A 21,200-nucleotide genomic window follows, 5' to 3' on the forward strand; every position below is an offset into this window, starting at 1 on the left:
CTGAGGTTGCAGTGGCGGGAACTGATCTGAGGCGAGGTGGAAATCCCGGACTGCTACTGGATCGGATGTGGCCGGCCGACCTCCATTCTCCTTGACCGCCCCCGCGTGGGGTCGTTGTTTGACGACGGGAGTTCCTGCCACCTGAGAATACGTGAGTCAAGGATGGGCTCGGGAGGTGACCGCATCCCTCATCGGAGAGCGGATGGGCGAAAGTTGAGATCGTGACTGTTGGGGGCGAGTTTGGGCCATTGGCTCAGATTGCAAAAGGTGAAGCTGACTTCTAGATATGTCGTCCCCACAGACGGCGCCAGATGTTTGAGTCCGAAATTGATTGAGCTCAGACACGATTTAGATCGGTGTGCTCAGGACGAGTTATAGCCAATAGTCCCGCACCTCCCTTAAACATTGAGACCTGCAAAACAAAGTTAGCACTCCGACGAGCAAGTTAGTTCTAGTCCGAGCTAACTTGCCGAGTCTACTTAAGATTGCGTACCTTGCATTTAAGGCAAGGGTTTCTATTTATAGAAACCGGGCCCGACAGGGATTCTGACACACCCTAAAATCGCGGCGTGTTGTCGGGTACGGAAGAGACATTGTTACGGACTCCATCTCACCTCGCCTCTACACTATAGGTCCTACCCTATCCTCCGACCTGCGTACTTCGGAGTCAATTTCCATGTTTCGACTGCGCGTTCATCCAATCCACCTTTTCAATCATGGCACGTGGCAGGCTAGGATTCGCCTCCAACAGAAGTCATATAAATTGATCAATATCGAGTGGACAAGTATGAGAAAGACAAAAAAAATACCAAGAACTAAAATAGTAACTTTTTTTTCTCTGTCACGTCACTTATTACCCTTCCAATGATGTTGGGGGAGGAACATGAAATTTTAAGTGGTGTTCTGTCTTTTGAATTTTATAAGCTAAACAAAACAGAATTTGACAGAAAAAACAAAATTTACTCATTAGCCCTCCAAAATAGGGAGGAAAAAAGGCCAAAAGCAAAAGCAAATTTCACGCAAGCATGTCAAACAATCACTAAGAAGTTTTCAGATATCTGATCCTTGGCTTCTTTACACAAAACTTGTAAACAAAGAAACAGCACATTCAACGTTGCCATCTTTTGGAACTCAAGGAACCAGATTTTCATCCTCCTGACCCTACAAAGGCCTCTCTTTCCGGGTCCGATCTATACAAAAATATTTTACTCTACTAAACTGTAATTTTGTTTTTAGCCTCTACCAATATTGAAAGTTCAATATAATCTCCATGATTAAGTTAATCTCTAAAAAATGTTCATGTGGTAACTGATAGGTTAATAGTTTTCTTACGTGGTAAAGAGTGGTGATGAACTGACTTCAATATAAGAAACGTATCAACGTTGAATTAACTCACTACATCTGAACTTGAATTAAAATGAACCAACTCTGAAAATTCATCTCTATATTTTACCCAATTTGAACAGGAATAGTCAGCTAATTCAAGGTTCACATGTGCATTATGCTGAGCACAAACTCATCGTCTCTCTCAGACTCATCACTTCTTTATCCTATGTCCAAAGAAAACATCTCATATAAGAAAACCGATGATACCTAATAATAGATCATGATAAATTAATAGTGACCAAATTAAAACTTTTAAAATCGTGGGACCAACCAAATTGAAACTAAACACAAACTAGCACTAAAATCACAATTTAGATCCCTTTATCTTTATGTCAAGAATCCACTAAGTTGTTCTTGGAAAAGTCAATAAGGGGAAATAATGGGTCTATCAAGGATAGGAAAATACATATGTCAATAAGTGGTAAATAGCACAGAACTTGTGACTAAAATTGGGGGAAAACAAGATTTCCAGCCTCCAAAAGCTATATTTCTCTTCCTTTTTGCATAAAGAAGGGGAAGAAGAAGAAAGAAAAAAAAAATTAACGAATGCAGTATTGCCCTGGAAAACATATATGAGCCTTTTATATTTACATACAGATCCAGTCTCTTCTATATTATGTTTTTGATTCTCCTTAGTTTATCGCAGTTAGAGGAACTCTAGAGTCTCTTACTGATTGTGCAGCTTCATGTGATCCTGCTAAGTGTTTTACATCTCCATTTGATTGCTTTGAGTGTTTCCAATCCCAGAATGACTTCAGAAGCTCGTCAAAAGCCGGTGTTCGAAGTTCTTCGATCGACGCAATGCTCGGCAAGTTGAATGATCGCTTTCTTGGTGTTGAACAAGATGGTTCATCAACCTGTAGTAAATAATACGGCAGAGAAATAAATCAATATGAATTAAGTATATAGCTTCACTGGAGCAAGAAATGAAGTATCAGTTTGTGATGTTTTTATATACCGTGTATTCTGTCAGCAGACATGCTCCTGCATGTTCAGTGATTTCTACTATCTTATGGTAGTGGCCACCTTTCAAATCTCTTAGCTCCTCGCAACAAGGAGTAATCATCGAATTGAGGTTTCCGCATGCTTCATTGTCGAGTTCTAATGAATCTGCACGAGCCATCAAGTCATGAGTTGATGATTTTTCAAGATAAACAAAGATTGAAATGACTATGCAATTAGTATAGGACACTGACGATCAACAGATGAGAGGAGGTTCTTGTTTGCATTATCGACATCTTCAAGTGCAGCAGATGCAGCAGAAGAAAATCGAGCACGTAGCACTTGATTCGATTCCGTACCATCCCTAATTGAAATTGAAATAGGAAATTAATGACTGATCTTGAACATGATACAAGAACATTTATTTCTTCATACACATTCCTCTTTCGGAAATACTAAACGTGTACCGGAAAATGGAATCCACAGAAGCAACACTATTGTTTTCTAAACCGAGCAAGGATTCTTGAGCAGTCCTCCATTGTTGTGCACCCATTTTTGCCTTGTTCAAGCTAACAATTTTACATAATACAGATTAATATCTGGAGGGGCTAACAACAAAGTACTTTCAAGACGAATTAAGTTAGCCGAAGTAGATCGTACCAATTTTGAAGAACCTCTTCCATCTCCCGCTTCCCGTGTTCAACAGCAGTAGTATCTTCGTGGTAGTGTGACTCTGTTTTTTCCAAGTGCAATGCCCATTCAGTTTTAACTGAAGAAGTACACTCCTGCATGGTGGACATTTCCTGCTGCAGCATGTTGGTTCTACTTGTTGCACTCTCTCGGAGGTCACTGATTGCTGTTTGAACCTATGAGGAAAATGAACCATTAACCTTTAGACTATATTATTAAGAAAAAGTTGTATCTGATTTCCTAAGTAACCAGGTAAATTCCAACATGCAATTAGCTGTCAGGCTGAAGGTAAGAAATACCAATTGTTTCTTTCTCGCGTTTGAACTCGCTAGCAACTCTGCCACTTTTTCCAGCAGTTGTTTTTCTTCATTGGCAGCACACTCCTGCAGGTATCAAATGAAATAAAAGCTCAGTGTAAGACTCCCGCAATTAATAAATCTACTACAAAGTCTTAGCAATCTGCAACAACCTCAAATTTCTTTTCAAGTTCAGACAATTGCTGCTCATTGACTGATTGTGCATCTTCAACAATGTGGGTGAGCTTTGACGCATGCATATCCAGAGTCTTTATGAAGTTTGAGGTAATTTTAGACACTGAACGTGTGGTTTCCACTGCTCTGGCGTGCGCCTGTACACACACAATCCCCAACCCCAAATCAAGCAATTATTTAAACCATCTTTGAAATTGTTGACATGAAAAATAATTGATCAAAAACCTTGTGCTGCTTTTGAGCATATGCAGTCAACTTCTCCTCTTGCCGGTGAAGACTATTCTGAAGATCACTGAGCAATTCCTCAGCTTCTGAAGCAATACCATTGAAAAGCTGAATAGACCAAAATCAGTCAAACAAGAACATGTTAAGTAGAAAGGTGACCAGAATAGAAGGAATCAAATGCTTACGGTCTCGAGGGCAGATGAATGCTTTGAAACTTCAGAATTTATATCACCAAAGGTTGATTGGAAGTTTCCATCAAGCTCTCCAGTTATATCATTCAGAGCTTTAACTCGAGAACCATATGTTACTTTCAGATTGCCAATCCGATCTCTAAGTTCTTCAGTAGCCTACACAAGCAGAATGAAAATTAAAAGGAGTGAAGATGAAAATGTTCCAGTGAAATAATGGTCTCAGTCAAACCTTACCTTAGCCTTTGTTGAAACAAAAGATTGCATATCTTCCTCCATGTCCCTCAGTTGCTGCTCTTGTTGGGTAACTGAAGCAGCTACAGTTTTATGCAATAACTCCAGCTGCTGAGTTAATTGAAATTGGAATTTCTGGACAAGTAATTTGTTTCTATCTTCAATTTTGTCCTTGCGCTCTGAATAGCCAGATGATGATCAACATAATCAATACTTCTGAGGTATAATGGGAAAAAAGGGAAGCTTCAAAGACACTGTAACTAACCAATTTTGTCAAATAAACCAGACACATCTGATGCTGCATTTTCCAGCTCCGCTCGCAACTCAAAAGCACGCTCAATAAGTGATTTTTCTGTAAGAATTAACAAAGTAAAATTGTCAGAAAGTTGGGTGGAAGCAAAATTGTCAGAAGTCCAAGCTTCTGAAGCGTCAGAGTAAATTTAAATGACTAAGCAAATTGTAGGATAGAAAGTAGAAAGAGTAAGAAAGATAGACACTAGTATAGAAACTTATTCTAAGACGAGCAAAATTACACGGAAAGAAAAACCTGCTAAAAGGTTGGATGAAACTTTTCTTACCAGACTTGAGAAGATTAATTATCAAAAATTCCTTTTCTTTAATAGTTGCATTTGCTTGGCGGTGTTTCTCCTCAAGGTCAAAGAAAGCATGTTCCGTTTCCTCGAGCTTTTTCTGAAGTTCCATACAACAACAGGAATAAGTATCTTTTTCCAAGGATAAGTAGAAGAAAGTGAGGGATATTATTCTCCTGAATAGTTATATGATAGTCTTACTGAACAAGCATGGATACTACCTCTGTTCTATCTAATTTATCGCTTAACTCTTCTGTCAAAAGTTGCTGAGAATCATAAAGCTCCTGAAGCTCCATTAATTGCTGCTCACAAGTAAAAGACAATTATAAGAGTTCCAATTAAGCAATATGAAGTGACCTCCAGAAATAAAATCTAGCCGACTCCCAACAAACCTTGTCCTTGGAGTCTGAATCGAGCTCCATCCGTTCTATCTTTTCAGCCATTGCCTGGGGTAAAAATTTTATGGGTATGATTTAAATAATAAGAATAACAGAGTCAGGAGTTTTCCTAAATCCAAATAGTCCAAAATCAACCTTCTTCTCAGCTTCATCATTAAGGTAACGATCACGTGGTATGTAGATTCCATTCTTCTCCCTTGCAGCATATACCTCTAGTATAAAGAAACATATAGATTATTTCCAGAAACTAAATTAACAAGGGGGAAATACATCAATGACTTGTTTTCAACCATGAGAGAGAGAGAGAGAGATGTTCAGTAAATACCTTGTTTGAGCCGATCAATTTCAGAATATAAATCCTTGATCAATGCAGATTTCATCATCTTCTGGTTAATCTGAATGATCATGAATCATTTAAAAGATGCACAAAATGATGAGGGGAAAAAAGGAGTATGATGGATCAACCAAAAGATAATATGCCAGCAACAAGGACTGAACCTCTGGTTTGTTCTTAATGTTTTTGGCACGGTGTGCATAATCTAGTGTACTGAGTGTTTCTTCCAAACAGTGGATGGAGGGTGATATTGTAGCAATGATGCACGTCTTTGTTTTTCCTCCCAAAGAATCCCTCAATAATCTTGTTAATTTGCTATCCCTGATATTTCAAACATTCCAGCAACACTTTCAACTTCATCATCCATCCTTTTATCAACGAATGAGATTCCATTTGTGATCAATTATAACCAAAAATGATTCTTACCTATATGGAACATGACCCGAGTGCTCTACCAGGGCATTGATGACACGCCCAAGTGTAAGTAAACTTTTGTTTATCTCCCCAGCTTCTCTTGCTCTCCCCTGCAAGTGTAATCAAACTTAATCAAGTACATGAGGAAAAAGTTCTCAAGCGGAATTTTGGTGTATTCATTTGGAGGTAAATGGAACATCAATGGTGTTAAGAATGCTACACCTCTCGTGCACCAGAACGTGAAATGTTCTCAGAGCCAGCAAGATCAACAAGATTTAGCTTCCCACACTTAATCATCTCCTCACCCTCTGGAGTGCACTCCTTAATGTGAATTGTGATGGAAAATATGGAATGGGACCGACTACTTTGTTTATTCAGAAGAGTTTCGGCCGTCCGCCTCTTTGCTGATCCCCTCTCCAAGATTTTATATATTTCATTTGCAGAACAGACTATCTCTTCTTCCAAGCCTCTCACAAAAACACCCCCTTTTCCATCTTCCATGAGAGCGATCGGTTTCTTGGACTTGTCATCAATAAATTTTGAAGTCTCTTCGGGGGCCAAAAGATCTGTTATCTCTTCATTGTACAACTCCAGAAACGTAACTTTCATGTTATACTCTGCATTTTGGGCTTCCAAAATATCAAAAATTTGTTTGACAGCTCTAGGAATAACACCAGCATCGCTTGGAAATTCTCCATTCTGAGATTAGCAAGTAATTCAATTTGACGGTGAAACAGAAGAAATACAAAAAAATATGTGTTCGTTTCAAGAAATTTATGTTGGGATGGGGACCTTTTTCCTTGCTCCACCTTCCATCGTATATGTCTTTCCAGTTCCAGTCTGGCCATAAGCGAAGATAGTACAGTTATAACCCTCAAGAACTTCATACACAATAGGTGACACAGCCAGGTCGTACAATTCCTTTTGTTGAGATGCAGGGCCAAATACCTATACCATATTATCGAAAATTTGATAATTCATCAAGGCAAGGAAATGAAAAAGAAAAATAGAACTGTATAGAATTCCCATTATCTGCTCCACACCCATGAGAATTTGAGCTTATTAAGAACACGGCTTAAGATTAGCTCGAGTTCAAACACTGAAATACAGAGCTGATCGTCATCTTAAGTTGTTCAACTGAATGAACCAACTCATTAACAAAATGAGATAGGATTGAAGGAAAAGAAAAAGGGAAGTAGAAAACCTTATCAAATGCAAAAGTTCTATCAATCTGCTTGTTGGCTATAGTCTGAATTGCAGAGACTTCTCTTCTACTATCATTGCACGAAATCACAACAGGAGTGTGCAATCGCGTTTCTTCCTCACTCAATGGCCTAAAGAAGAAACAATTGCCAAATCAGAAGTCGGAAAGAAACAATAATTGGAGCAATAAATCAACGGATTCCCCCATGTAATCACCTGCAACGCACAAGAACCTGCACATTCACACCCTTGTCTTTATCGTGCTTATTACTTGAATTCGAATCCCCAGATCGTAGATCTCGGGTCGCCTTATCGCTCGAACGAGGAGTCTGAGACGGCGATATCGGCACTAATCCTCCTTTTCTCTGCTGCGATTGCGCAGATTCCATCGCAAAACAATCGTCCTTTCGATCTCAGACCTTTCTGAAACCAGTAAGACGAAACTCAGCAAAAATCGCCCCCAAGTTACCTAACACAAGATAATAATCTGATCGAGCTCCTAAAATACAGAAGGATAAATTCAAGTGATATTGCAATGCGGCACTGCCATTTTACAAACACTGTAATTATAAGAAGATAAACCTAAAATTAAGCACAATCTGAAGCTCCAAAGCTCTCCGTACACGGAATACTAACAATGGAGGCTCCACCTCCATCGATCAGTTCAACTAAATAATCTCTATCTTCTCACATACTAAAAACTCACGCATATGTTTACATTCCACAAACAACGAAGCAGAAATGAAAACCACGAACACTGTAAAAAAGTACGCCGTAAAAGGAAGTCCACAGTAGGACTTACAAAATAGGGGTGAATCTGAGTTGGATCGAAAATGACGGAACGAACCCGAAAATCTTGTGATCGAATCAGAAAGTTACAGTAAATGAAAAATGAAACACAAACACACAATGATCCAATGGCCGGCCAGAGAGGAATTGCATCAAACGCTGAATCAATGGCGACGATTGTAGTGAGAGAAACTGAACAACACCGACTGAGAATGAACAAAATAGAGTGAGAGAATACGAGAAATGGATTGGATTTGGAGGATTTGTTCAATGGTTGAATACAAGAACAGGAGAGAGAGAGATGGAGATTTAGAGAGAGAGAGTAATGGGGGAGGTGTGAGGAAGAAGAAGATGGAGTGTGGATCAGTAGTTGGAGATATGAAACTAAAATATTAGAACAGATTTTAAAAAAAATAAAAATAAAAATAAAAATAAAAAAAGAAAGAAAAAAGAATTGGAAAACGAAATTTAAAAGACGTTACGTTACGAGGAGTTTGAAAATCGTCGGCCGGCAGTTGACGGTCGGCTTAACGGCGTTAAAAGAGCTCCGTTTATAATAACAACATTTCGTTACTTCCGACCGTTATAAATGGACAAAATCATAAAAAGCTATAGCCTTATTTTAGTCATCTCTTTTTTCTTATGAAAATTATTCAAACTGAAATCCCAGCTGGTAATAGCCCCTCAACTTCAGTGATATTACAAATTGACCCCCGCTTTCGTTTTTGTTTTTTGTAGTTATATCTTTTTATAAAAAAAGAAAATACTTTCTTGTTTTAAAAGATTTCACAAAATTTTTCAAATTTTAAAAGTTCAGAATTGAATGGGTATTTGAACAATATTTTCTAAAAAAATAATAAAAATAGAAATTTGATTAGATTTTAAAAAATGCTTTTTAAAAAAATTAGTGTTCAAACTGCGTCTAATTAATTTTATTATTTTTAAATTTGAGTGACTCTCCTTCTTTTTTTTTCTTAGGCAATATTATACAAAAATAAAGATTCTTTATAACATATATATATTAGGCACCAATCTAAGTTACATAAATAGACGTCCCAACTACAAATGCAATACTATTTAAATTATAAAAAATGTTGCTAGTTATAACAATATAGTATTTTATCTGTCAAAAAAAAAATATATATATATAGTATTTTATTATGTTATTTACAATTTTTTAAAAAAAAACATCAGCTTAGTTTGGAATTTGAAACTTATATACCTAAGAAACTCAAACAAATAAAAAAATAAATATATTAAAATTAATTTGAATTTGAATTTGAATTTGCGAAAAATTCGAAAAGAAATAAAAAAAATTTATATATATATATATATGTTCTTTGTTCTGCTTTTGTTTTAGATGTTATGTAGAACTAAAAAAAATTAAGTAAATTCATAATTTTTCTAAAAGAAATTTATTAAACCACTAAATATTCCTCTAATCCAAGGCACATTTTTTTTTTTATAGTTTAGTAAAGGAGTGAGAGGAGTTCAACCCTCCCACACCAATTAACTTAATTATTTGTTGGTCTTCTTCAGAGGAAAAAAAACCCTTATTTGTTGGTCAAAAAGACCATTTTACTAGCTAAACCAAAGGCAAAGCAAATAAATAAAGTCAATATGAACATAACACGATCATTTTGATATCTTTTAATAATCATAAATTTGAATTTTTAATCATAAATTTGAATTTTTGTCGTTAAAGACACCAGTAGCGACATTACTCCACGATCAACGCTGGGTCGGTCTGATTAAGACCAACAACGAAAATTTCACTTCAGCAGCTTAAATTTTCCATCAAGCATTTTTTTTAGTGAGTTTGATAATCCTTTCGTGGATTTTCTATTATTTTATTTTTTTTTCTGAAAAACAAGTTTGTTTCATAATCAATTCAATTTTTTATCTTCCATGTTTTTAAAAAGTTTCTGAAATTCGAAGTGAATATTTTAAAAACTGAAAACAAATTTATGTTTTCAAAATCTTATTTTTCTTCTAAACTCAACTTCTAGTTGTTATATTTCTCTCCTCAAAATTTCCGACTCTATATATTTTTATTTCTTTCTTTTTTGTTTTAACACATCACTCTCATTTTTCTTTCTCTAAAAATTTGATATTTTATCCAATTTTTTCATATATTAATGTAATTTAATGTGGTAAAAAATAAATTAGCTAAAAGTGGGGAGTATTGACACAAGTACCAAATAAACCCTTAGAAAAGAAATTGTACTTATAGCTACGGGATGTAATACAAAATTAAGCTAAAGGAAGTAATTTTATAATTTTATCTTTTTTGTTTAGAATATTACATTTATAAATATATATGAGTGAAGTTTTGAAGCTACTGGAAAGAGAGAAAAAAATCTTAACCATCAAATAATTTAACTTATGCCCATACGAATATAGCTGTAATTGACACCTACTCCTTGTGTATTTTTAAATAAAGTAGAACGTTACATATTTTCCAAAAATAGCATAATTCAAATCCAAAAAGACTCATAAGTTTCAATACCCACCCTTAAATTTATTGATTAATTTTTTTTTAAATATAATATATGTGGGATGAGAATTCGAACTCACATCTCATTATTGATATAAAGAATAAGTATTAATTATCCTCCGAAAGAAAGTGTAATTATTAATTAATAATGTTGATGGCGAATTTTGGAGAGTTCCGTCCCTCGGATGTGTGCATTCGTCGAAGAGCAGAATGAGCTTGCAACCAGAAACTCGACGTTGGTGTCAAACAAGTAATCGAAGTAGAAAGGTGGTTAGAGGTATACGAGCACATCGAGCTATACGAGGCCCTTACAATGGGGGGAGGGGGGGCGGGAGAGGTGGTCGCAGGCTGTGATCCTTGGCGCTTTACATGTACAGCTATGGTAGCGATGTGCCCGTATGCACGCGCATCGTATGAAGCTAACCATTTGTGGTCTCGTACCTCGCTGTCGACCTTAATGCTCAATGCATGTCCTGTTTAAAGGTAACATGTACATTATTTACCATCAAGGATTCGAAATTACAATCGTTTCATCGAAAATAGTTTCTTAACTAAGTTTAAGTTCATTCCTCCCCCAATTTCTCCACCAACAAATAACATACATTTTCTTATAAGAAAAGAAAAAAGAAAATAATTTCTCAAATAATAGGAAATTGAATTTAAATTTCAAAAGAGGGTAACTTAAGCAGCTCCATAAGGAGACAGGTTCCCCCACCAGCAGCTCCATGGGGCCATCGCAATATTTTCACCAGATTTTTAATTTCCTTAAAATAATCATGGTGACGTAAACAATTAATTAAAAAAAGCGGGGAGGTTTTGAAATTCCCCTCTAAATTTAAATTAATTACTACTTTCAAGATTATGGGGTGTCGTAAGTTTTCTCTTGGAAGGGACGAGACATTTCTTTATTTTTTATTTTTAGTACACAGACAAAAATAAAATAAAATTGGAACGCCCATATTTTTAATAATTTTTTATAGAAAGACGAATTAAGGTTTGAAAGATTATTATAATATCTATTAAGCTTTCTTAATTGAAAAGGAAGAAAAATAGGAAATCCTTTTAGGAATTGGAATTTGATTCAAATTAGGTGTTTAATCTCTCTCTCTCTCTATCTATATATATATATATATAAATATGACCATTATTAGGTTATACAACCATAAAGAAAGAATTGTTCCCTATAAATTTTCTCTTCCCTTTTGGCGGCCAACTCTTCTCTCTCAATTGCTAATTCAAATATTTTATACGCTCATTATTAAGGTAAGTTATTTTGTTCTCAAAATGCATAGGATTTGTTCATGAGGTTTGATTTTATATTAGTGGTTTTTTTTTAGGAATATATTAGTGGTATGTTTGGATTATATATGTTTAAATTTAATTACGAATATTTTTCATGTTGCATAGCATGTTAGAAAGTCATGTTTATTTAACGAGACCTTAGGATGATAAACATATTTAAAAAAAAAAGATGGTTAGAATTACTCTAACTTTTTCATAACTATTCTTGATGGGGTCTTGCACTATTGATTGGGTATACCAACAATCTGTTAAGGGTTTTAATTTTAACTTTTTTTTTAATTACATTTTGGCCAAGTTATTACCGTGTTAAGAAGTTTTAAGTCATACATATTTTATGAGACAAAGAATCATACTATTTTTATTTTAAAAAATTATACTAGTGTGTATGCATCTCTTATCATCCAACTACTTCTTGAGTGTTTCTAATACTCACTAGCTCCTTCTCTATGTTTCTCTTAGGACAAGACGAGAATGTGTGTGAGTTGCACAATGACGAGGATGTGTGCTGGTTGTGCCATTGGTTTCGCTTCTGCATTAGTTTTCATTAGTTTCATGTTTTTGTTTCTTCAAATTTTGTACGGTAGAAAGTTATTTGTTTATTTATCAGTTTATCTTACTATTATGTTTTGTAAATTTTTCTTATGAGATACCGAATAAAGGTTTTTAATTATTTTATATGTTATGGGATATTATTATTCTTTTTCTACACCCTTTTCTTACTAATTTTAAGGTTAAAAGTTGCATGGTATTAGCATCTCTAACCATATATATTTATATATATGTGGACGGTTTCGACGGCTCCCTTAGGATTTCCCTCAGGATCAAGTTGACCTTGCAAACAAGAAAATCGTCCTCCTAGTTGGTTACCTATAATTCACGTTACATCTTTCCAATTTATATTAATTTAAAATAAATATAGTTTAAAATGAATTTAATTAGCCTATGTAAATATAGTTTATCTAATTAAAGCATATATTTCTCGATCGTGTTCGAATCTCTAACTCCACGTGTTATTGTATCAAAAAATGACTTTAATTATATTCTAAAAAAGTAAACTTTATAATGAAAATTAGTATTTCAAAAAAATTATAATAAGTTTAGTATATATTTTAAATATTATTTTGAACTAATTAATATAAAATTATATAAAAAGAATAGATGTATGATTTTTTTTAGTACATGTATAATATGTGGAAGTGGAGGATCGAACTGATAATCTCTGGACATATATACCAATTAGCATTGAACTATGCTCACTTTAACAGAATAAATGAATGCAGAATTGATCCCGTAATTACTAATTAGTAAGATATATATATAGATATAACCTTTGCAAAAAATATATATAGATATAGATATATATATATATATTTTGCAACTATATAATTTTTTTCTTTCGCAAGGATAGGTGTGATATCATATCTATACTAGAGAACCAAACATAAATTTAAGATAAAATACACTTTTGATCTAGAATTTAAGACACGTTTTCTATTTTCCTTCAAAAAAAAGACATGTCTCTATTTGTTCCCTACATTCAAATAGTGAAAGTTTAAAGTTTAGTCTAGAAAATGATTCTAAATAGTGCTAGCAAATTTTAAAGGACATAACAATATTAAATAGTTTTATATTATTTTTATTAGGTCGAATTTTTTCTCACTTACCTTGTCTTTCATTTCTTCGATTTTGCTGCTCCGAGTCCACGGTAGATTAATCTACATCGGTAAATTCGCGTTTTTTTTACTTTCTCCCCCATAACACCATCTACTCCAATTTCTGCAATTTCGACCAAAACTCCTCCCCTCGATCTACCCAAGACCCCAACTCTCACAAAATGTTCTCTCCTAGTATAACACATTTTGAGAGCAGTAGAGGACGAATGGGGAGGGAAGAGGGAGGAGAGGAGATAAAAAAACAAAAAGAGGCCGTGGTTTCGAATTCTCATCAGAAGAATGAGGGAGGGGAGAGGGAGAGAAAAACAAATGAAAAGCCCCATAATTTTTCAAATCAAGATCATAGAATGCCACATAGTTAAAGTAAAGATATAAGCAAATGTCACCTAAGGCTTCAAAATACTAGGTCAAACGATTAATCACATAACTCTAAAGACCTTTTGTAATCTATAAACTGTTACGTTTTGAAATTTAAAGATTAAATAGAAATATGTCCTAAAACCCATGGATCAAAAAGTGTATTTTATCATAAATTTAATTATTAGTTATCATTAAAATGGATTAAATAAAATAATAAATAAATTAAGAATTAAAACAGCAACTACTCGTTAATTGGGAACAAAAAAAAAATTAAAAGAAAATATCATATTTTTTATTATAATTCATTTTAACTGAGAATGAATAGAATTTTGATTTAGGTGAAATGGATGTTGATTTGGTGTTGAGAGTAGTCCCGAAAAAGGGGACCGAGAGAATTAATAACATTTTTGGGATACAGTGGAGTCGGAAACTTTAGAAAGCTATCTGGATGTGCTAAACAGGCGAAACAGCATAGAAGATAGGAATGCAATAAACATTTTGCTCTTAGTCTTAAGGTGGATCATCCAAAGTTAATTAGTTTCTGACTTTCATCCGATTAGTCTCTGTAATGTTTCTTACAAAATAGTAATTAAGGTGTTGACAAATCATCTTAAACGTATCTCAAATAATATGATATCTAAAACCCAACCAACCTTTGTGTCGGGGAGAGCAATCAGTGACAACATTATTATTGGGCACGATGCCTTCATGCTTTATAGGGAATTAAGATAGGTAGAGAAGGTATTGCGGCTGTCAAATTCGATATGAGCAAAGCTTATGACATAGTTGACTAGGTCTTTCTAGAGAAAATGATGTTGGCTTTTGGATTTGATGAACATTAGGTTTTGCTGATTATGCATTGCATCTCAACGGTCAAGTTTTCTATTTAGATTAACAAAGAGTCTGGAGGCAATATTGTCTCGAATTACTCATTGTTACCCAATCTTTTTCTTATATGTGCTTAAGGTTTTTCCCTACTTATAGAAGATGCAATTTGCCCTATCGGGTTTCTCGCTGGCAGGTGATTGCCTTACTATTTCTCTATCTTTTTTTTCTGCAGACGATAGTCTCATTCTCTTCAAGGCAGAAGAAAATGAATATTATTGGCTAAAGAAACTTTTAAATAAATATGAGAAAGCTTAGGGTAGAGCACAAATTTTGATAAATCTAGTGTCTGTTTTTGTCCAAATATCATCCAAATATCGAAGGAGATAGGAGAGTTTATTTGCAGACAATTCTTGGTATCCATTTGGTGGATAATTTGGGGCCGTATCTGGGCCTCCCATCTGTTTTCTCTAGAAGGAAAAAACCAAGATCTTAAGAAAGTCAAGTTCAAAGTTTGGGGGCGATAACAGGTTGGAAAAGGCGAATAATGTTTTCAAACTGGTGGTAAAGAAGTGTTCATCAAAAGTGTTGGTCAGACAATCCCAACTTATACTATAAGATGTCTTCAGGCTTCCTTTAAGCTTTTGCAAAGAAAATTCCAAGATCTTTGCGAGGTTTTAGTGAGGTTGAGCGAATATCATAGAAAAATCCATCGAATGAAATGGTAAAGCTTTTGCAAATCGAAAGAGCTTGTAGGAGTTGAAATTTAGGGAGCTTGAAGGCTTTAATCAAGCCCTCTTAGTCAAACAAGTTTGGAGGATGATTCAACGTCCTAACCTACTGGTTTCAAATATTATCAAAGACAAGTACAATCCTAACTCTCACTTATTAAATACTACTGCTCAGAAATCAGATTCAGATTCTTTTTTCTGTGGGGGCTTCCTTTGGGACAAGATGTTGCTTTGCCCATGGTTCATGAAAAATGTTGGTGATGGGAGCACAATTTGAGCTTCCAAAATAGTTGGATTCCTAGAGAAATGACTTCTAAACCCCTTATCCCTCCCCAGTTTACATGGATTTGATGGTTGGAGAGCTCATTCATCCGAATGGACACTGGGATGTAATATAATTAAGCTAAGTTTGTATTTTTGTCAAGATGACATAGCAACTATTATTCGGTCGATTCCTATCAGAAAGTCAAACAAGCATGATAATTGCGAAGTATGTGATTTCTTCTAAAGTTACTGAGCTTTGGTCTCGTGATTTTTTTGTTTGGTTATCAATTACGCAGATATCTATCTGTGATTTTTTTGTTTGGTTATCAATTATGCAGATATTTAGGTTTTGTGTTCTCAGCTCGTGTATTTGTAATTTATGAAAAATTATTTATTCAATAAAGAATTATCTTATTATTTCTTCGCATTACTCGTATTCTAATAAACTAAGATCCAAGTTATTTAATGTAACTGGAACAGTATATATTTGATATACAATATATATTTAATATAGAATGTATATATTTGATATATAGTATATATTCGATATACAAATGGATAATGTTCCAATAATAACTTAAATGGTCTATAGTACACGAATGAGGTTGGATACCTTATCCTACTAACACTATGGATACGACCCGCTTTGTAATAGTTACAAACGACTTTATCCAGGTCATTCATGTATAGATATGCGAGTGAGGGTATCCTATACAATGAGTTTGTATAAGATCGCACCACGAATAATTAATAATTGGTTCTAACACCGTTAGTCAATAGATTGTTATCTCATAGGATGACCAGGTAATTCGATCTTAATCCTGAGTGAGTTATGGACTCCTGCCTATAAGGGATCGTCCTTTGATTTGTATGGGTGAGAGTGGCCCCGGTTGTCGACTCAATAATCCTATCATTTTGGAGACGAGATCAAGTGGGGAGTTGGGAACATAACTACACAAGATAGAATTCACTCATTCCCGACTTTAAAAAAGTAGATGAGTGTTCCCTTACATGCTGACTCTGGGACTTGAACAAGAGGCCTCACCATCTCACTGGCCCGAGAGGAACTTATGGTTATTGGTCGGACCATAACTCAGTTGTTCATCAGAGGAGCAGTGATATTTAAGAAGCAAGATGTAACTTAGGGGTAAAACGGTAATTTGACCCAGCTAGAGTTACGAGCACTCGTGAAGGATTGATGATACGCGATAACCCAAGCGTATTGGACTACTCGAGCCACAAGCCACTTGAATCCAATCGTATAAGTGGTTCAACCTGAAAGGCCAAGGGTTAGATGGATTATCTTTGTAGTCATTACCTCGAGCAGACAGAATACTCACTATGCTTGAGGTCGGAAACACTCCACGAGTTTGATGACCAATCAAACAAGCATGCTTCAAGAGGTAAAATATGAAAATCTAAGTTCAACCACACAAAGGAATTCGATATTGGGGGGGGGGGGTTTGCACACGGCAAAGAAGAGAAACACTCTCACAATTTTATTGATAATTCCAAGATGCTTTCAAATGAAGGGGAACACGCCTATTTATAGGCTAGGGCCCATGGCCTTTACGAGGAAAATAACAAAATTAAAAATAAAATTAAAGTTGATAAATTCCTAACGATCGAAAAAGATGCCAAAAATTGAAAACAAATAAAAATAAAAATAAAAATTATTCCTCAATTGCTCTTGGAACAAATTAGGAAAATATATTCCTAAATTGTTCCAAGAGTGGGTGGCAAGGAACTAAGGTTGGCGCCAATAGAGGGTGGTGGCATCAAGCTTGTAGAGCGCCCATGGGAGTTGGGGCGCATGCAGAGGCTGGCGGCGTGCGAGGGCATTGGCGGATGCGGGCGTAGGGGGCGTGTGCTGGTGTCTAGTGGGGCACGCGCAGGGCGTGCGGTAGGGGCATGCGGCGGTTGGTGGGGCGCGCTGGCATAGGCGATGGCACGATGTGAGGGTGCTGGTGGCAGGGCGTGGGCGCGCTTGCGAGGTTAGCAAGGCGTGGGCGTGGGGGGCAGGCGGTGTGTGCTATGAGGTTAGCGCGTGCGCACGTTGGCGTACACCTGGCTGGACGTGCGCGCAGGTGGCCATGCAATGGGGCTTGTCCTTGAGGTGTGGCCACTCGTTCAACTTCTCCTCTGCTCCTCGCTTCCTCTTAACCCTTGTAGGTTCTTCATTGGCCTTCAAAATGGTCGAAATTTGTTGTTGGGTCCAATGAAGTCTTGTTCGTTTTGTGGGTCTCTCTTTGAGCCTGTGACCTATGTTAGGTCCATAAGATACCACAGCTTTTAGTGTTCTATGATTCACCTCCGAATAATGAGTAGGTAGTTCGATCCTTTTGATTTTGCTCTTCATAGTAAACTGATGGGGGGATGCGGAGCAATAGGTCGAATTACTATATAAAGAAGAGTTGTAAACTATAGGACTTCTTGTTCGAGTAGGAAGATTTCGGTTTTTCTCGTTCCTTCTATTCGATAAGAATAGGGATTTAAAATGATACAAATTCCTCTCCATTCTGTTGTGCTCAGCGAAGGAACTGCCTAAGCATACTTTTTCCGATCCAAACTTCTTTGTTCTTTCTAAGTCTTCTTCCTGCTTGTTGGAGTAGGTGGAGTCTGGGAGCTTGGGGCCTATTATGATCACATCAATTGACTTGTCGTTAATGGTCATACATCTGTGGATACTAAAATATTCTGTAGTGAGAAGAGTGCAGCTGCGGGTTTTTAGTGGAGTGACCCACAATTAACGAATATTGATTAACTCGGTTAATGAGTTTGACTCATTAATCTTGTATCGTTGGAGCTTTTGATCTGTAGGTCCATTAGGTCCCTTGCCAGCTCGCAACGGGTAAAACGAGGATCAAGATTTTGAGAAAATTTGAAATGTTCAAATTATATATAAGGGAATGTATATAATGTATATTATGATACATTATATATAGTTTATTTTAAATAAAGATTCAATAATTAAACTATATGTTATGAGAGTAATATTTGAATAGGATTCAAATAATTAATATGAATTGGATTCTTATTAAAACTATAGGTTATACCAAGAGAGATACATTTGAATATGATTCAAATATATAGCTTTAATTAAATATGTGATATTTAATTAAAAGTTAAATAATTAATTGTTAATTATTTATTTATTTATTTAATATTTAGATTTAAATTAATTAATTATTAATTAGATTAATAGTTATTAATTAAATTAATTATTAATTATTAATTAAATTAATTCGTTTATTATTAATTAAATAAAAACAATAAGTTATCCTAATGGTCTTGGGATTTCCTTAGAGAAGATATCTTATATCCAAATGGATAAGATATCCTATTGACTAACCCTAAAAAAGGGTTAATGCCTAAAAAAATCTCTCAACTCTCTTACTCTCTCAATCCCTTGCAATTGGATCCCACAATTCGGATTCTCGACTGAGAGACACAACGAGGAAGATCAAGTGGTGTTCTCTCATTGAGATTACACGAAGAAGAGTCTTCAAACGTAAAATCTAACATTCTTACCTGTTTTATATTTTTATGTGTTTTAAATTTCAAAAGAAATTCAAGAACGCGTTCTACTGCTTCTGATCTAGGATTCATTCCCTTCATATCAGCCCAAGTGGCTTTCTGATCTCTAATAAAGTTTCCTTTTTTAAAAAAAAATCTTGTATTAAAAAAAATTCCCGAAATTAAAAAGAGAGGGAAAATCACAATTTTGGAAACGTGTTTTATGAAGCTCAACCTCTGCATACGAATCATCAATATAATCTTATATTTATTAAAATTAAAAAATCAGTTGAGTCTTTTCAACTTTTAACAATTTTCTTTTTATATTTATATAATGTTATATTCATTAAAATAAAGTTTCTAATTATTTTGTGATATCTACACAATTTACTACTATATTTCAATGAATGAAATTCATTTCCAAATAAATTTATATATATATATATATTTTTTAAATAATAAATTTTTTATATTGAAGTAAGTTATTTCGCTCTTAAAATACCTTAGAATTAGGTTGGATATTTTGTATGATGTTTGATTTGATATTAATTGTATGTTCGCATTGAAGTAAAAAAAAAAAAGAAAAAAAAGGGTAATTATAGTGGGTAGCAAAAATATTTTATGTAGTTCAAAAATATTACCAACTTTCCAAATTTTCAAATATAGCAAAATATTTGAAACCTTTTGATATATGATATACATCTGATGTTATGAATCTGGTCAATATCAGTACTAATAACTGTAGTGGGCATCTCCTAACCAAATGGTCAACTTCTAAAGATTTCTATTTTGGTTTGTGTTAGCATCTTGAGAATGTTATCTAATTTTTATGTTTACTGTGTTTCGGTTTGGGCTTGTAGGACAATATTGTCATATTATACATGTTTGAATTTAAGTCGGGATATGGTGATTTGAACTCATGACTTCTTGGTCAGAGATCAATGTCAATTACCGCTAAGCTAAACTTATATTGACAAATAATGTTCATGTTTATATATATATAATCTGTAGTATTAATATCAATATTAATCTATATCTATACTATATATAAAAGACACAATAGAGAGAAACTTTATCTCACTATTTTGTCATCTAATTTTAATCACTTTCTCTATTACTCTAAGGGTAATTTTGTCATTCATCTCTCTCCCTCCCTCTCTTCAAATCTCCTCAAAGTCTACCAATTCTCTCTTCTAATTCTCTCTTCTTGTCATTCTTCATGCCATCCCTCTTAATTTCCAAATATTTTCTCTCCACCTTTACAAATTTCATTTCGAATAATTTTCTCATTTTCTAAAAAACTTCATTTATCTCTCTTAATTCTTTCATTATTTTTATTTTTTATTCACTCTTAGACTTCTTTTTTTCTCCACCCATCCAAATTCCTTACTCAAATTATCATTTTTTTTAGTTTATTTGGAATTTTTAAATAATGGAGAGATAGTCCTTAGAAAGAGAGAAAGAAAATTAGAAGGGTTGGGAATAGAGAAAGACCGAGAAATTTGTAAAGATAGAGAGATAGTATTTAGAAAGAGAGATATATAAAATTATAGGAGTTGATAGAGATATTTGAATTTTAATGACAAAATTGCTCTTAAGGTAATAGTAATAAAATTATAAATTTCAATGCATCGCAAGTATATTATATAGGAAAAACATTTTTTTCCTATTTTGTCCATTCTTTAATTTCTAAATTACAAGACATGTCATTAATCATTAATTGTCCATAATCAATTAATTAACTGTATTGAGGGAGAGATCTAAGGAGGACAGGCAACCGGAATTGGGAGCGACAGTGAGGCGCGGGACTACAGGCAGTTATTACCATAATCAGTGCAGGCGTATAGGTGCGTTGCTACCACTGCGGTATGGAGGGGATGCCGAGGATTGTAGTGTGAAACCTGCAGGAATCAGGTTTCAGACATGTAGGTGGAGGCACCACCCACTATTTATCGGGGATGTACGTCCTTCTCCATAAAAGCTTCGTACAGCTCGGTGTAGTCTTGCCTCCATAACTGTCGTCCTTCCTGGTTGATCATCCGTGCCTATAAAAGGGAAAGACTCGTCCCAACACCAATAAGTGAAAAACCTGTCATTGAAATCCTAAGGTGTCTACTCGTATTTTCGATACTCTGATTACCGACTTGA

General features: G+C 34.8%; 1 protein-coding gene across 3 annotated transcripts; it reads right to left on the reverse strand.

The window, feature by feature from the left end:
• Positions 1-1,248: 1,248 nt before the first annotated feature.
• On the reverse strand, positions 1,249-8,244 carry LOC111023581 (kinesin-like protein KIN-5D). 3 transcript variants are annotated; one of them, XM_088121891.1, is made up of 24 exons: positions 7,898-8,244; positions 7,312-7,518; positions 7,097-7,226; positions 6,685-6,840; positions 6,115-6,591; positions 5,905-6,002; positions 5,643-5,799; positions 5,470-5,539; positions 5,280-5,356; positions 5,139-5,192; positions 4,968-5,048; positions 4,735-4,846; positions 4,422-4,508; positions 4,160-4,335; positions 3,920-4,081; positions 3,735-3,842; positions 3,488-3,646; positions 3,318-3,401; positions 2,989-3,194; positions 2,796-2,897; positions 2,583-2,692; positions 2,345-2,496; positions 2,058-2,243; positions 1,249-1,550 (listed from the first exon to the last, which is right to left on the reverse strand). In XM_088121891.1, the coding sequence occupies exons 2-24, from the start codon at positions 7,482-7,484 to the stop codon at positions 1,500-1,502; spliced, it is 3,168 nt and encodes a 1,055-aa protein (XP_087978017.1). In that variant the 5' UTR covers positions 7,485-7,518; positions 7,898-8,244; the 3' UTR covers positions 1,249-1,499. The 3 variants fall into 3 exon arrangements, with proteins under 3 accessions (XP_087978017.1, XP_087978018.1, XP_022156742.1); XM_088121892.1 differs by lacking the exon at positions 7,898-8,244 and adding an exon at positions 7,678-7,833; XM_022301050.2 differs by lacking the exon at positions 1,249-1,550 and having other exon boundaries at positions 1,754-2,243; positions 7,898-8,243.
• Between the last annotated feature and the right edge of the window lie 12,956 nt (positions 8,245-21,200).

This window comes from Momordica charantia (genome assembly GCF_013281855.1).
Source record: "Momordica charantia cultivar OHB3-1 chromosome 3 unlocalized genomic scaffold, Mcharantia_2.0 BLBB01000003.1, whole genome shotgun sequence".
Classification (NCBI taxonomy): Eukaryota; Viridiplantae; Streptophyta; class Magnoliopsida; order Cucurbitales; family Cucurbitaceae; genus Momordica; species Momordica charantia.